We start from the raw sequence: 17,367 nt of genomic DNA, 5'->3' as shown, positions 1-17,367 counted from the left end.
TCCAAAGATAAAGCAGTGTTAGTAGAGTGGCCTCGGTTTCATTGCAATTTGTTGCAAATTAACGCAGACGCCGCGACACGCTTTAATGCACCGATCGATCTTGATCCATCGATACCGGCGCTATCGTATACCTATGTAATTATATTAATTCCATCGCTGGTTTCCACTTAAGGCCTGGCCAAACAGCCGGCGCGACGCAGCGCCGCGGTCGCGCCGCGCGACCGCGGCACATGCTAACAGGTTACCGACGTCAAACAGACTGCGTCCCGCCGGTATCAAGCCCCGCTTCTGTTGCGCCCCGCGCCGCGCGGCCCCTTGCGTCCACGCGGCGCGTGCGCAGCGCTTCGCCGCGCGGACGCGGCGGCCCGCCGCGTCGCGCAAGGTCACACCAGTCGGATCGGACGTTAGGCAGCGAGCGGTGCGCCGCGTTCGCGCGCGCGATGAGGGCGTGTTGAGAGCGTGAGGCCGGCGCGATCCGCACGCGCCCTGTTTGAACAGGCATCGCGTCGCCATCACGCGGCGCGGACGCGGCGCTGCGTCGCGCCGGCTGTTTGGCCAGGCCTTTATGCTGGCAGGTTAGAAGCTTACGCGTGGAAGCATCTGAGTATAGGTGCTAATCGACGCAGGAGCTCATACACTTGATTATCTGATTAATCGATTCGATGAAGGATAAGTTTGGGTATGAACATGATATAAATAATGACAGACTGTTAAATGACACGACGGCGGCTATTAAATGACATTTCCAGTTATGTTAATTGTGGAATAATGTTGTATTGTATTGTATGATGTTATTATTATATCAAACACTTGGAGGGCAATAAGAATAAGAAATAGAACTTACTAAGGCAATTCGAAAACGTCACAAAAATTCCGAACACTAACTGGAAATGGGCCAATTTTTCAACAAGTCGATTTTTTTTTCGCCAGATTGCGAAAAAACTTCACCTTCTTAAGGGCAAATTCACCGTATGTCCTCAAAAATCTTTCATAAAAAAGTATTTTCGTAACTCAAAGGAAAATTACTTTTTTTTTTGGACGCGTGATTTTGTATTTATCCCGCCCAGAATGAGGAGCTTTATTATTATATACCAGCGCAGTTATTCGGATAATTGGATAAATGGCGGTAGCATAACCACAGGGATTCCTCGCTAGCCGGAATGCACGCCTGCAAAAACTAAACGATCTTCAATTACAGCACACTGCAAAAAGATGCGAATCGTTTTCATTGGCCCCCGTCAAACATCTAGTCTAAGTCTTTTCTTTAAAACCAGTTTTCATTATTTCTTTAAATATAAAGTATCACTTACACTGAAAAAAAATATTAGCCGGACTAATATTGAATCATTCAAAAGATAAGTAAACTTAGTAATTAACAAAGAAATATGTTTTGATCAATATTCTTAACAGTTTTTGTTTTCACCAACCGACCTACTTAATAACCGGTGTAAAACATATTAGTTCGTTCGTTCGTTAGCACATTAGAGACTACAATTAAATAACTTGATCAAATCCTATGATCTAGTCACGACATAATCATATATATCACACAACAGGGGACCTAGCCAAGATGACAATCGTTGGCAGAAAACGAAATGAAACGCTATTGCCTCTCTATCACTTTCCATGTTAATGCTATAGAGACAGATAGCGTATCGTTTGCTCTGCAAACCATAGTCACCTTGACTAGGCCCCCAGCAATAACTATCGGTAAACTTGCCTCAACTATCAAATGAAGCCATTACTCATTGTAAGTTCAAGTCGGTGAGCACAATTCCGTATCTCAAGTTATGAGGCTATTATTGTTCGGGATTTCAAACATTCGCATCCAACATTGATATTATACAGAATGATTTAATTATGTCTGTTCATACTCTGAGGGGTGAACATGTAGGTAGGGCATACTGAACATCTTTTACAATAAAGCAAACTCGCGATTTCAGGGGTTGGTTCTATAGTAAAAGTAGTTCAGTCTGACCTACATATTCACCCCTCATAGTATGGTCAAACAAGAAAATAGACCTTTATGCGTATTATGTTTACTGTATACTTGGTGAGCCCATAATTTAAACAAAAACTACGAAGTAATACTGATTTACTTTTAAATTCATTAACTTTTAATAATAACGTATTTAAATCACAATCTGAGAAATTTAAAAACGAAAAGCAAAGCGTGTCTTATTTTACACGTATTTATTTTGCCTTCTTAAGAAATAAGCTTAGGTGATATGTAAATTTACTGAATATAATCGTGGTGACATATAGGGTTTTCATTATCGCGCTATTGAAATGTTTACATTGCTTAAATACTGTCACCATGAGTCATATACTGGAAGTCCTACACAGGTTTTCAACAAAATTAGCCTGAAGCCTAAATCGCTGAACAGTTCCAGTCCGTGAACGTACATAATACAAGTGACTCGTGACAACTACGTGGTTGAAATACGTCAGGTTATTCTGGCCCACGTTGTACAGCGTTAGGTAGAAGTACTTAGTAATTCAGAGCACAATGCCGCCTACGCGTGTCAGCCTGTCAGCCAGCTCACAACACATTTTCACAGAATTACGTTATAAAGGTAAATTAAAGCATTTTTTTGGATATATAAAGAGTAGGGATTGGCCGAGTATGGAGTTTGCTGAATACGAATATTCGGCCGAATTATTCCGTTCATCTGTAGGTATCTTTCTAATAAGCCACTCGAAAAAGATTCAATTACATTAGCAGCTAAAGATAAATCGCTTCCTAGGCAATTTCCTAGAAACAAACAGGTAAAAATAAAAGAGACTCTGGCGAATCAGTTCAAAATGAAACGCTGGTAGCCTAGCGGTAAGAGCGTGCGTGCGACGGAACTTATGTACGAAATATCATTTTATATTTACTAGTTGTTTTTCAGTGAAGTAAAACATCGTGAGGAAACCGGACTAATCCCAATAAAGCCTAGTTTCTCCTCTGGGTTGGAAGGTCAGATGGCAGTCGTTTTCGTAAAAAGTAGTGCCTACGTCAAATCATGGGATTAGTTGTCAAGAGGACCCTAGGCTCCCATGAGCCGTGGCAAAATGCTGGGATAACGCGAGGAAGAAGAAATTCGGCACTAACCGAATATTAATGCGGCCGAATACGAACATTCGGCCCATCTCTAATAAAGAGTGTGATTGTTGTAAAAGGGCTTAACTTTGCGAGAACCCATAATAATGTGATATTTAAATGTTTTCACAAAAGTTTGTTCTTAAGTTGGAGTTTCAGTAAGCTCAAAGCTCGCGTTGAAAGGGGTTGCCGTCAAGGGTTATATAACAGCTACTGAGCGAAAGTGTTCAAAATAATCTGCGTGCTCTTGCTCTCTTAACAATACGTAATGTTAAGAGGAGGCTATGGGCTTACGCAATATTGTAGTTTTTATATAGAATATTTACACGTTTTAATCAAGGACAAATGCCATCAAAATCACACTAAACTATATTTGCATTGACAGACTCCAACCAAAATCATTTCTTCAGTCACAGTTTCGTTTCGAGCGGCGCACCATATCTTTTGTCCCCTCCTTATTTATGTATGTATGTATTGTATTATGTATGTATGTATGTGTATTATTTGCGTTTATGTATGGGACTATGGGTATTTCATGGCTTTACGTCTCTTAGCGCTGAAAATCCATTAGAAGGGATCGAGTTGAGGGCAAAGTTGAAATGTCAGTAAATAAGCTCGGGCACTTTAGCTTGTTATCTCGGTATAATACTAGCTTTACGAGCTGCAGGGGAGACAAGGCCGTTAAGAAAGGCATGACAACGTTCATGACATTCTACGTAATGGTATTTTTAGTATTTAGGATAAATATTTCTTTGCAAATTGATTATTATTTTTTAACCAAGATTTAAGTATGTACCTAACTAACGCCTCTATAGAGTCCTGGTACTCCGAAATAAAGATTATTGAAATGGAAATAGTTTATTCGTGGCATAAAAAATAGGTAACAGACAAAAGAGAAAAAAAAGAAGAACAAAAATTAAAATTTACACTTAACATTACAACACATACCTATCATTGAAAATACCGATCATGATTTTTTTTTTATTAACACTGCTTTAACCACTAACAAAGGTTCTGATATGTATGATGTTTTTCGTTCCATATACAGGGTGGCCAAAAAATAAGTTCACTCCCGTTGGTTTTGGGATTATACTGAGCAACTTTTACTATGGGACCAACCCCGAAATCGCGAATAAAAATTTACCCTCCCATAGAAAATGGACCAGCCAAAATGTATGAAACAGACAAATTTCGCGATTTTGGTTTGGTCCCATAGTAAAAGTTGCTCAGTATAATCCCAAAACCAACGGGAGTGAACTTATTTTTTGGCCAACATGTATATTAAATTAAACTTGTATAGACTGTTGTTTAGACCGCCAGGCTAAAGTGGGACTGGGCTGGACATGTCTGCCGGATGCAGGATGACAGATGTAAGGCCAGGCCACACCGGATGCGTGTGCGTAGACTTGCACGTGCACGTACGCGTCCCGCTGCGTTGTAGAATACGAATTTCCGTAAGAGATGACACACCGCTTGCGTGACGTGTGCGTGACGTGCGCGTACGCGTGACTTGCACGCAACGCAGCTCCGACGAGACAAACCGGCTGCGTGCTGCGTGCACGCCTGCAGAGCGGCAACGTCGCTTGGTTGCGTGCAGTGATGACGTTGTGTTAAACGGTGTTCCCTATGAGAGGGCGAACCGAGCAGGTTCGGACACGCACAGCTCGGTGCTGCATAGGTGCTGTGCGTGTACACGCGCAGCTCGCTTGTATTTATTTACAACTCGGCCGGTGCACGTGCTGGTTTTTAATATGGATTCAGTGATAAAGGAGAACCTAATTAATATCGGTCGTCAATACGAATGTATATTACAACATTTAGCACAAAGATTACAAAAAACAAGTCATATAAAAATTTACTGTGGCCTATGGGAATGTTAGGTACTAACGGTACTTACTATTGGAAAACGAGAGTGGTATACGATGATTATTAGATACGACATTAGTAGGTACGATGCAAGGGCATTAATGCACTGCCTTCCAAGTTTTGGCTTGTTACTTATATATTTTCGGGCGAGTTTTGACTAGTTATCAGTTCATTCGAGATCATTCGCATCATGTCACCGTGTATAATTTTGTCAAAATTGTTCAAAGATAAAAAATAGTTTATTCAAGTAGGCATATTACAATGCGCTTATGAACGTCAAACATGATGTAACGTCGCAGGAGTATTTTATTTAACTGCACGCACGACTGAGCTGCAGCGTGCGCCTGCGTGACGTGTGCAGCACACTGCGTGGCGTGCGTTGCGTGACGTGCGCGGCACCCGGTGTGACAGGGGTGCTGTGCACGTCTACGCTTACGTCGACGCACACGTGCTGCGCACGCAAGCGGTGTGGCTCGGCCTGTAGTCGAGGCAGAGGCAGACCGAGAAAGAGATGGCGGTACGACCTGGATGCATTCCAGCGGGATTGGCGGGATCTTGCTCAGCACAGGGAGGACTGGAAAGGGAGAGGGGAGGCCTTTGCCCAGCAGTGGGACACACACATGGGCTAGTAAAAAAAAAAGACTGTTTCACACGAACCCGCCACCAAGCACCCACTGGCATACAAATCGAAGTTAATACGCTCTATTTTAAAAACGAGATGCTTAAATTAGATACAAGAACTAGACATAGATATATGTTACTTGAATGTTCATGTCATATTTCATGTTATTTCAGAATGACGTATGAAAATGGCGGCGGTTAAGATGACGTGACTCCTAAAAGGGCCCAGACACAGTCTTAAATGAACGCAAAACGGCAGATATCAGAGTAATCCGGCTTGCGGCGACGTCTAGAGTCGGTTAAGTCAGTCCACGTGGATCACGGGTACCTTTTGAGCCTGTGTTGAACGATGATCCACGTTGCTTTGTGATTGGCTTCTTATTTAAATTATATCATTTATTCATCAATTGTGCATTACAGGTAATGAATACAGGTACAGGTGTCATAAACAATTATGTTCTCTGTAATATGTCTTGTGACGTACAATGATCTTAGTTACCTAGCGCATGCAATATATTATTATTAGAAATGTCACTATATTTTATAATAATCAATAAATTGTAATTAATGGTTATAATAATAAATGGGTAATTTCTATAAGTCAATCATTAATTTGTGAAAGTGTCCATCATAAATTCATCTGCATATATTGTAATAACATTTCTCTTTTAATATTTTTATTAACTTAATCTTCAATGTCAACAAAATGTTCTTTTATGAGCAAACCCGTTAATTCGGTAACTTGTTAAACAATTTAGGGGCCATTGTGTAGATGGTATTTGTATAAAAGCTTGTTTTTGAAATATAATTTCCTGGGGGAAGATTTTTTTGCGTATTTGTCGCGGGCGAGGATGAGTGTTTACATGTACCTACAGTGAATCGGTCCATATTGCTTTACAAACACACAATATCATTCATACAATAGATATATTTTTGCTCCCTTAACCACTTATATTGTTTGCTCGTCTAGTTCACTAGTTACTCTAGCGCTCTCGCATATTCGAGTGACAGTGACAGGGACGATGATAGAAAACTTTCGAATTTCCATATTCGTGGTTCTATTTCTAATTGTATTTTTTTGTTATGAAACCTACCCCGCACACCGACGTTCGCAAATTTCGGGCATTTTTCTCTTTTACTTCAATGAAGACGTAATTAGGGCGACAGAGTAAGTTGCTCGAAATTAGCAGTTTTCTGCTGTTTATTAAGGTAGCTGCCATACACGTCGCGTCCCCGACAAACTAGATCTTTTTGTGGCATGCCCCTTGCATTGATCCACGTGTGTCCTTGCGATCAACTGGTACCTAATTGATATCGATTCGTTTAGTTCGCTCTGTGCCATACATATGATAATCTCGTGGAAATTATTCAGTTCGATATTTTAAAGAATTTCTAGTATTCTAATTAGTTAATTAATGTGAGGTAGGTGAATGAACAAAGTTCTCGTAAAAACTTAGACTTTGCTATTTAAAATGACAGTGTAATTTTAACTTCTTTCGTAAATATTTCAAATTTAAGTAATGATAGAATGTAGAAACTCAATATATCTATTAAAACTTATATTACACTTGCGTAAACCTATAAATTCTCTTTGTCCGCTAACTTCACAGGAGTCGTCAACATTTCTCAAAAGTACCTAATTTAAATCTCGAAAACATCTCCGTCGACCCTCCTGAACTGAACACTTATCAAATCAAATTATAAGACGGTCACGACACGAGGATGGCACGGTAAATCTTTTCGTTTTCTTTTGACAGCACATTTCTCTTTTAATAAATACTTAAGATTCCGTCACACAGGCGCGTTTTCCGGGTGGGGCGTGAGCATTTTATATGTAAAAGCGGCGCGCCCCGCTCACGCGCCGCCCTATAACGCGCCTGTGTGACGGAGCCATTAGAGGTACTCAATATTGGAGAACTGTCTCGATTAAGATGTCCTATGTTTTTAGGACTGTTTTCGGTCTTGTTTCGTAATAAAAAATATGTTTATATTACAGGGGGGTTATCTAGTTCTCCTATCTCTGGAGCTAACTGTCCTTATTTCAATAATGGCCGGACGCAAAAATGCCTTTTTATATCTCTCTTAGACACGTTCTCTAGTTAATATGTCCAACTATGACTTAGTTTAGATACACCTTCACTCGGAAGATACGTGCAAACGACTAACACGTGGTAATGACCTCACACTACAAACATCGTTACCTGAACCAAGCGTTGTCTGAGCTGACGCCATAAATAACCACGCTATCCGCCACGTAGTGGACGTTAATCGACGCTTCCTAATGAATTGCCGGTAAAACTGGCTACCGCGAATCTATTTCCCTCTCTATCGCACACATTTTCGAGTTTGCATATTAGAGGGAGAGCGGATCGGGCGCCAGTGTAGCGGTAATTATTCGATACGTACTCGATGGCTGCGCCCAAAGGTTTACGACCAGTGCTCCAATGGGTCTAGTAATTGCTGCTGTTATTGATTTCAGAAACCACTGATATCCTGTTTTTAATTCCCAGATATTCGTTCCGTATGTAACATCGTCCATTTCTAGCTTAGTAGATATAAGTATTAGATATTCGACATTTTCAAAATTATCCCGGTTTCTAAGTTTATAAGTTTGTAAACGTATATATTTTTAATTTAATCTAAATTATCCGTTGTAGTCTTTTTATAATATTGTGTGCCCTATTTCTAGAACAATGTTTATTATATAATATATATTCAGTAACGTGGATGACTCAGCAAACGCATAATGCATAAATTAAATAAAGATAAATAATCAATGTCACTGGTGTTCATTTATTTATTTAAACTTTATTGCACCAAATACAAAAATAATGTACAAATGGCAGACTTAATGCTAAATAAATGTATATCTTCTTCTTCTTCTTCTTAAATGGTGCTCAACTGTTCAATAGTTTCGGAAACTAATAAGTACGAGTAATAATGTCCCATATGCTGAATAGATCCAATTAATTAATGATCCCCGGAAAAAAATGAAGAATTAACTAATAAATATGAGGAATATTAACAATCTCTTAAATTATTCATGTAACATTAATTGCTTTTGAAAGTCTTCTGAACATTTACCCGGATTGACGGGCACCGCCTGAATTTTGTAATAATTAGGTGTGTCAACAGAATGTAAGGCGTAGGCGGGTATTAAATATTCTTAATTACTTTTTAGGAAGTTCTCGTTTTTACAAGCTGTTATTTAACTTGCCCTGTTAGTGAATATTTATGTTATTTTGTTACCGTAATATACCGTAATAGGTATATATTTTGGTATATTACGATATCTTATAGTAAGGCATCTTAAGATACCTACACCTTAAGATGTTATAGCTCGGTATATTACGATGTATTTTGGTATATTTCGTCTCTCTCACAATGTATGTGTTAGACAGAGAGCGATATACACGGTGGCTAAAACCTCCATGGCAACGGGAATGCAGTAATTTTTTAGCCACCCTGTATATTTTGGTGTCGTTGTCGTGTGTCACGTGCGTGGTGCTGTCGGTATCTTACGGTATATTAGTATATGTATATATCGCTCCGTCTGTGACGGGCTTTAAGTTAAATTTCATAGAACATTTAAATATCCCGAGTTGTACAAACTTTTTCGGTCTCGTAAGTGCCAAAAAAAAACTATTAAATGTTTTACCTATTTACTATTCGCATTCATGAAGGTTTTGAGTATTACTCTTCTCTTACCTATATCTAATACTCTGCTATAGTTCGCAAATTTGCTTGTTAGTGAGTTGTTTACTTTTAATTTTCAAAGTTCTGCTTTATATAGTAAAAGTTTGAAGCATAACATAAATACAGTGGCAGTAGAACCTCGATAACACGAATTTCAATGAAAACTCCAGAAAGGAGTTTTGTTTTCGTCTTACAGAGGGTTTGACTTGGAGAAGTTTTTATAGCTGCACGTTTAAGTAATAGAGTCTGGCTACTGAAATATTACACAAACGTTTGGCGGGAAATTCAAAAAATCTTGGGCTGGTCCATGGTCTAATAAAACATGGTCTTCCATTCCCAGAGTGACACGCGATTACGTCACAATAACATTGCCACTTTATTTCAACATAACATGTTACATGGGTACATTATACCTATGGTTAATAAGTTAAAATATTTCTTTATAATTTTATAATTTTCATTTATATGTATTTTAGCTTAAATTTTACAATAACACGTCTTTTTTAATTACTCGTTAGCAATATCTTCCGATTCACGAAAGAAATTTCAGACTTTCGGGTAATTCTGTTTATACTACTGGCAACACAGGATAGCTCTGTGGACATTTGACAATTCGGATCTAGATAACTTCATGCCCTGACCGTCATCCTTGTCGAACGCGTATTAATTGTTATTTCCTTCTCGCTCAGTGTCAGCAGTCGCAGTGTTTTCCAAACTTTTCACGTCGTAAGCTTGGTAATTAATGTGTAACTGTGAATTAGTTTTTTAAACGTTTGTCTTGTATAGATAAATAAAGTTTAATTTAATACATTAGATTTGTTTTATTTTACTATGTTTCTACATGAATAACTTAAAATTAATGCCGTTAAAATAATTTTCACCGTTGGTTAAAATTCTCCCACATTTTAAAGTTTGAGAACCTGTAAACAGCATGATGACGTAGGCGCGTGTCAGTTAGGTCATACGCGAATCTCGGAATGGAGTACCAGGCGGAGTATATTATTATACCATGGGCTGGTCACACTTTATGTAGTAGGAATTATAGTTTTGATACTAGAAAATATTTTTGATTTTCTGTGCACACGTAAGGTACCTAAGGATATAAGTTAAATATACATTGACGTGCACTCAAAGTCAGCTCACATAATTTCTACCACTATGTAAAGTACAGTCAACGATGAACACATATGTTAACACTTTCTCACCATATACCATTGTAAAAACGTGAAAAATGAAATGTAGTGTAAATAAGACCTAGCTCGATAATACCGTAATTTAGTAATATTAGTCCATCATTAAAAAAAATACGTAAGTACTATGCCAAATATGCTAAATGCTAAGTATCAAAATATTTATAGAGCACCAACTTCCTAGTTTGTTTACATTTGTTTAGGAGTTGTAAACATTGCAGTTCTTCGTTATACAACGCTACACGTCGACTTCGCACATTGTCGTAATTAATTACGAGCTTAAATAATAGTTTGCGAACCTCACTCAGTATAGACATTATTAATATTATTTAAAATAAACCCCTTATAAACCGAAAACAATTTGAATGAATGACATAAATTGACAACTGACTTTTAGCTTTTTTTTAAATCATAGACAATTGGTGATACAACAACGAAATATCTGTCAACAATTTTTGGCTAGCCAGACTCTAGTTACCTACATAATATAGTATACTCTGCTTTAAGTACATAGAACTACACCTCTAAGGTCTCTACACCTTATTTATGTACGAATGTTCTGTGTTATATGGCTTTTACTGCGTTATTTTATACATTAAAGAGTTTTACTACTAAACTAAACTTCACCAACTGAAAAGTTTTTGTAATCCAATAATATTATTAATGAGAAAGTAACTGTCTTTTACCTCGCATCTTCACGCTTAAACCGCTGAACCGATTTAGATAAAATTTGATTTTGAGGCTCGGGTCGAAGGACAATCATCATCATACCATGAAGACGAAGTCGCGGGCAGAAGCCAGTGAACCATAAGGTCTAAGCTTAAGATAACGCAATAAAGGACCATGAATTCAACAAGACTATAATTGAACCCTCAGTTCTACCTGCAGGCTCGCCCGTGGAATGTCACAAACGTATTGAAATCGATTGGCACATTGTAGCTATGAGTATATGAAGGCGGACTCCCCTGTTTTGCCGCGGGCTATAAGCCACCGAACTGACGCCCGTTACGCCTAGAACAAGACTTCAAAATGTCATATTGTGAAGGCATATCTACACATAGGCATTGGCTAAGTCGTATTCCCGAAAGACATCTTACTTGGGCTATAAGTATAATGATGTTGACTAAAGGCTGATCAACATGTAATATGGAAGCAGCAGCATGGCGCTAGCTTCCTGCGTAGATATGTGCAAGTAGATATGTACCTCCATGCTGTGTTGTAAGGAATTATATGTAAGATGTCATTGCGTTGCGCGTCTGAAACTTAATGCGTATAACGCTGGGTGCTGCCTTCCATACGTGTATTTTTTAACAGAATGGGACATCATGGAAATAACTTTATTTAAGATAGAGAAAAATGTCTAGCAAATTTTTTTGTGGTAACATTTTTAGCAATAGTCAAAATTTTAGTCAAGTGTTATTTGTCCTTATGAAAACGTAGGGCATGGGGTTGCACATAATAGTAATAGTACAACAAGGGCATAAAGTGACCCATTTTTACCCGAGGCAATAGTAGACGAAAAAATAGTAAAATAGTAGACGAGGGTAAAAATGGACATTTATGCCCTTGTTGTACACTCTGCTTTTCACTTCGATTGCGAGGAAATTATATTTTTCACGGCAATTTACACCACGAAATTGTCGTAAAGCGAAAGAACATAATACATAACCAATTCCCGCCAACTAACTTTTTAATTTTTTTTTTTAATTTTCAACATGTGATCAGAGTTTCAGACGCTTGGGTTTCTGCCAAGTCAAACATTTCGGAGCATTTTTGAACGATAATCGACTCCTATTTTATGTGATTTACTAAATTTAATGACAGAAAATACGGATTTCTAATAAATTGTAGCAAAAATAAAATAATATAACAAGTTTTGTCATCTACACAATTTTATTGCTCAGTAAAATTGTGCAATATGTTTTAACTGTTTGGCTGTAGGGACCGATTACCTTAGTCTTAGAAGAAAATTTTACTTTTATGCTCTAGAGCATAAAATGCGATTTTATGTCGTCTACGCACGACATAAAGGTGTACTTTTTGAGCATGAGAAGTGAAAACTACTTTTTCGCATAAAATCGCAAGTTATGCTCTAGAGCATAAAGTAAAATCATCTAATACGACCCTTATTGACTTAGCAATAAAGTCCAAATTCTGCCATACAAACTGCCAGCCCTGCCGGCGCGCCCCCGACCGGCGCTCTCCCGATCGGCGTGCCCCGCGCCTCCGACCGGCCCAAGAACAATTTTCTTTAGTCTTGAATAAATACGTTAAAATAACCTAAAATATTAGATTTTTTGTATATTTTCCTCGCAATCGAAGTGAAAAGCAGAGTGTACAACAAGGGCATAAATGTCAATTTTTACCCTCGTCTACTATTTTGGTCTTCGCTTCGCTCAGACCAAAAAATTGCCTCGGGTAAAAATGGGTCACTTTATGCCCTTGTTGTACAATCTACTATATTTTTGGAAATGTACTCACTTGGTCACAGTGGAGTCGCCGCAGGCACAGCATGTTTGTAATAAATGAGTCAATTCCGTAAGTGATTGAGATCATTTTCCCTGAATCTCATCATGTATCGCACATGTACGTGATCTGATTGCAGATTGGTCGGGCCTGATTGATCTTGCGGAGTCTATTGACGAGTAATCTCGAACAACCTATTACTATGTTAATGGGCAATTGTATTGGTTTGGCGCTGGGACGAAATCCCTACTAATATTATAAATGTGAAAGTAACTTTGTCTGTCTCTTCGTTACCTCTTCACGTATTAACCGCTTACGCGATTAAGATGTACATAATTTCATATGGTGATAGTTTGAGGCGCGGGGGGAAGGACAGGATAGTTTTTATCAATCATAGTCATATTTATTCCACGCAGACAAAGTCGCGGGCAGAAATTAGTATTGCATAAAACTATGTCAGGTAGAAAATACCCACGCTTAATACCACACCTATGTTTTGCTAAATTCTGTTAATACGGCAGCTTGTTTTGATAATTTTAACTTCGGTTTTGTAAGCATAACATAACAACGGGGGTTTTAATAATAAAGAACTTTTATGATATTATCGATCGAGACTTTTGCAGGGCAATAATGGAAAATCCATAGTGATAAAATATTTATCGACGATCGACGTAAAAAGCGCTGGTGGCCCAGCGGTAAGGATGTGCACCTTCAACCCGAAGGTCGCGGATTTAATTCAAATACCGGTTCGTAGCAGTACTTATAGGTTTTTTTTAAATTTATGTATGAAATATGTTTTGATATTTGCCAGTGAGTTACCAGGTACAGTCAGCAAAATTCAATTTTAATCAGCGTCAGCGACTTTTGACGTGCGTTTTCGCGTTTATTTACTTAGGGTCAGTTGCACCAACCACATTTGACAGAGTGATCAACGTCAGCCGGCGCGCCCCGGCGCCTTACTATGAAACTTTCCATACATAAAAATTTTGCGAACTCTTTAACGATACGAACAGTTTGGTGCAACCGACCCTTAGATTTTCGTTTTTCGCGGCAGGCCCTCAGTTTACAATGGTTCAGCTGATTAACGAACAGCTATTGCGAGCTCAAAGTTCGCTGGACGTTACAGGTTATACTAGTTTCCAGGAATTGTGTAGTTGTGTACCGTTCTACTAGCCTGTAGGTAGGTAGTCACTCTTATTAGCCTACGTATGTAAATATCATGTGTAGATGTGTGTTTGCTGAGTAAAGTTACACCTACTGGGTAGGCAATTCGTACTATTTATGGTAAGACATTCGTTTACTGTAAGCTAGGTGACATAGATGCCTACCATGACGAGTACGTCTAATACTTATTAGAAAAAATTGAGTTTAATTTTGTCATTTCTTATGAATACCTACAACATCGTTATTATGCACATTTTAAATGAAAGAAATTGCGGAACTCGTCGTATTTTAAAATGCTAGTTAAATAGGCCAAGTTTACCAAAAAGTTGTTGTTGTACCTAAAACGTTATTTTTAAGGTGATATTATTAGAAATGTTAATTGATGAATAAAATGACCCTTAATCTTGCCAAAAAGGCCTACAAATACAGCTGTCTCGGCGCTAACTACGAGTTCGTAGCTTTTAGCGTCGAGACACTCGGGCCGTGGGGTAGAGGAGCGCGTGGGATCCTTAAGGAGCTCGGAAAGCGGTTAAGGGAGGCAACAGGGGACTCTCGCGCAGGGCAGCTTTCTCGCGCAAAGAATTGCTATCGACAGCGCGGGAACGCTGCCTGCGTGATGGGCACCGAGGGGCCTAGGCTTAGAAGGTACGTTTTAGGAATTTTTATTTTTAAATAGGTTTAGTTTTAGTTCTATTTTATAAGTAGCCAATAATTTCTCCTTCAATATTATTTTTGTATCACACGATTCTATTTACACATTTCAATTAAATATGTGAATTAGATGATTAGAAATTCTAGTCAATAAACGAAATGTGATTCTACGTAAAAGAAACAGGAAGAAACAGAGTAGGTATTTTCATCAAATGCATTGCGAAATATCACGCAATATTAACGCGCATCTAATCGTACAAAAGATGTTTGTTATGGTATGTAAAAATTATATAGCAGCATAAAAGGCGACACTTCATTACAGTATAACAATAGATTGCAATATGTCACAGTTTAATGGCATTTTCAAGGTGAAACCTCGACACTACGCTTCAATTAACAGTTACACTAGAAAACAGCGCTAGCTGTGATTTAGTAGAATAGAAGATTAGTGGCCAGTCAAGTGATTTACATGGCAACGAGTGGGGGGCCGCGGCACCGGCTCGGAGCGCGAGCACGACCAAAACAAACCGCGCGCCGGCGACCCACCGCGCGACCAGATTCACCACCAGGCGATCGATAAAAACAATGAAAATAGAAGCGCCACCTCACTCCACACCTAGCACCACCCCTCATATCTCTACACTTACACTTGCTATATTGAAATTAGGTTAAAACATCATTAAAAATATGATGTTAAATCTAAATAAACACCATAAATTTCCCTCAAAATATTGTGCAAAAGGTTACTTCTTAGACGATTCTTATTAGATGTTCAGATAAGTTTATAAGAATAATTAATATGGATAAGTGATGCTGGGGTATTCTAGGTACTTACCAGGTGCAGGACAGTGTTCACCAGCTCCCTGTTGGTGACTTGTCCAACTTCAATGAGCCCGATAAGAACTGCAAATTTCAGGCTATCGTTCGTCGTCATCCTGACGACTTCCTCAGGTCTTTTAATATCACTGAACGGCGGTGATTTTAGGTCCGCCATGGTATATTAGGTCACTTTTCACTGTTACACAATTTTATAATCCACTCAACACCAAATATTCAAGAAAACATTATTAAATCGGCTCACATGATAACACACGAAAGTCGCATTCTGCCATTTTGGAATTATTCAGTGTTGCCAGACCACGATTTCCCGTAACCTATTCAAGCGAATCAATGAACCCTCAATTGTGGGGTAAACCGGGGTAAATAGAAGATATAGATGGTCAAGCAAATCTTGTCAGTAGAAAAAGGCGCGAAATTCATATTTTCTATTTCTATTTCGATATACCTTCGCGCCTACATTTTTCAAATTTGCCGCCTTTTTCTACTGACAAGATCTGCTTGGCCAAGTATAAATAAAATTAAGAAGAAACGGATAAAAAGTTTCAAATATTTAATAAATTGCAATTTAGCAACCATATAGATATGTTAAAATTTGACTTTAAGGTGACATTCCTCACTTTGCCATTGCAAATGGCATTCAGAGTTAGCTTCGAATCTAGAAAAACTAATAAATACAATTTTCACTGGAAAATTAGATTTCCTAAGCACTTACGTTAAGAGGAAATGTGATTTCGGTGCCCTGTAAAAACGTATTAAGAACGAAAAACAAATTCCATCAAAAAATTAAATGCTTAGATTTTTTTTTAATTAATCGATCGGGCAAAACTGTGGTTGATTTCATACAATCCTGTCAAAATTATTTCAATAATGTTAATATCCAGAAATCATGTTTGTATGAATGGAAAGGCAGTTTCGGGACGGTTGTCCACTTTCGTCTTAATTATTTGTGAAATTTATCATGAGTTGTAGGTACTTATTTATATGTATAATATCTTCCCATTTTAATCGAAAATACTCTAAATTAACATCTTACTCACATTTTACGCGGCAAGTGTTATGAAAATAAATAAACAGGTAATTTACGCAATTACAAAAAAGAAAGTATGTACAAGTACATAAAGTATTTAAAGTCTGACCATTATAATATTATTATATAATCATTGTCAAGAAGGCGCTGTTACTCTCATGTGAGTCTCATGTAGTGACAGTTCAGTATAGATGAAAAATATTAGTTACAGTGAAATTCCGCAACATGGCGAGTGCTCATATATTATTGCTGGTCAGGCTTTACATAATATTAAAAATAACACCACTCGTCAGAAGTAATTAATTTGGTCATCACATTATAAAATAGATATAATATATAAAGTATATGCAGACAACACAATTAAAAACCTCACACAAGACCATTAAAACTCCATCTTTCTGTCAGAAATTACACCATATTTCATAAATCATATTGCCACAATGTATTGAAGTATACATATACAGCGAAATATTTTTTTCCTTTCAATTACCCCACTTGAGTTAGTTTTTGTATACTGGCAACATCAATACAATTTGACAAGCCAGAATGGGCACCAATACTTTTATCAAATATACTCTTTTCCTTAAAAAAATAAAAAAAAGCCAGTTTTGAGATGAATACAACACATAAAATTTTGATATTTATGTATTGTTTAATTTTATTACTTTTATTGCAATTTTAATTACAGATGCGTTGCTACGTTGGCTACATTGTGAAGTGAAGTTCGTACACGGATGCCAAACGAACTGTAGTTTCTTCAC

General features: G+C 37.9%; 1 protein-coding gene across 1 annotated transcript in view; it reads right to left on the bottom strand.

Annotated features, from left to right (window-relative positions):
* LOC134795192 (neurobeachin-like) overlaps positions 1–15,889 on the bottom strand; it is an 868,575-nt gene extending 852,686 nt beyond the window's left edge. Inside the window, exon 1 of the mRNA XM_063767022.1 lies at positions 15,575–15,889. Within this exon, the coding sequence (XP_063623092.1) occupies positions 15,575–15,733 (159 nt within the window). The 5' untranslated portion in view covers positions 15,734–15,889. The remainder of the gene's footprint in view (positions 1–15,574) is intronic.
* Positions 15,890–17,367: the final 1,478 nt, after the last annotated feature.

The sequence above is a fragment of the Cydia splendana genome, chromosome 11 (genome assembly GCF_910591565.1).
Source record: "Cydia splendana chromosome 11, ilCydSple1.2, whole genome shotgun sequence".
Lineage (NCBI taxonomy): Eukaryota > Metazoa > Arthropoda > Insecta > Lepidoptera > Tortricidae > Cydia > Cydia splendana.
The sequence above is the reverse complement of the archived record's forward strand: the minus strand, read 5'-3'. Positions and strand labels throughout refer to the sequence as shown.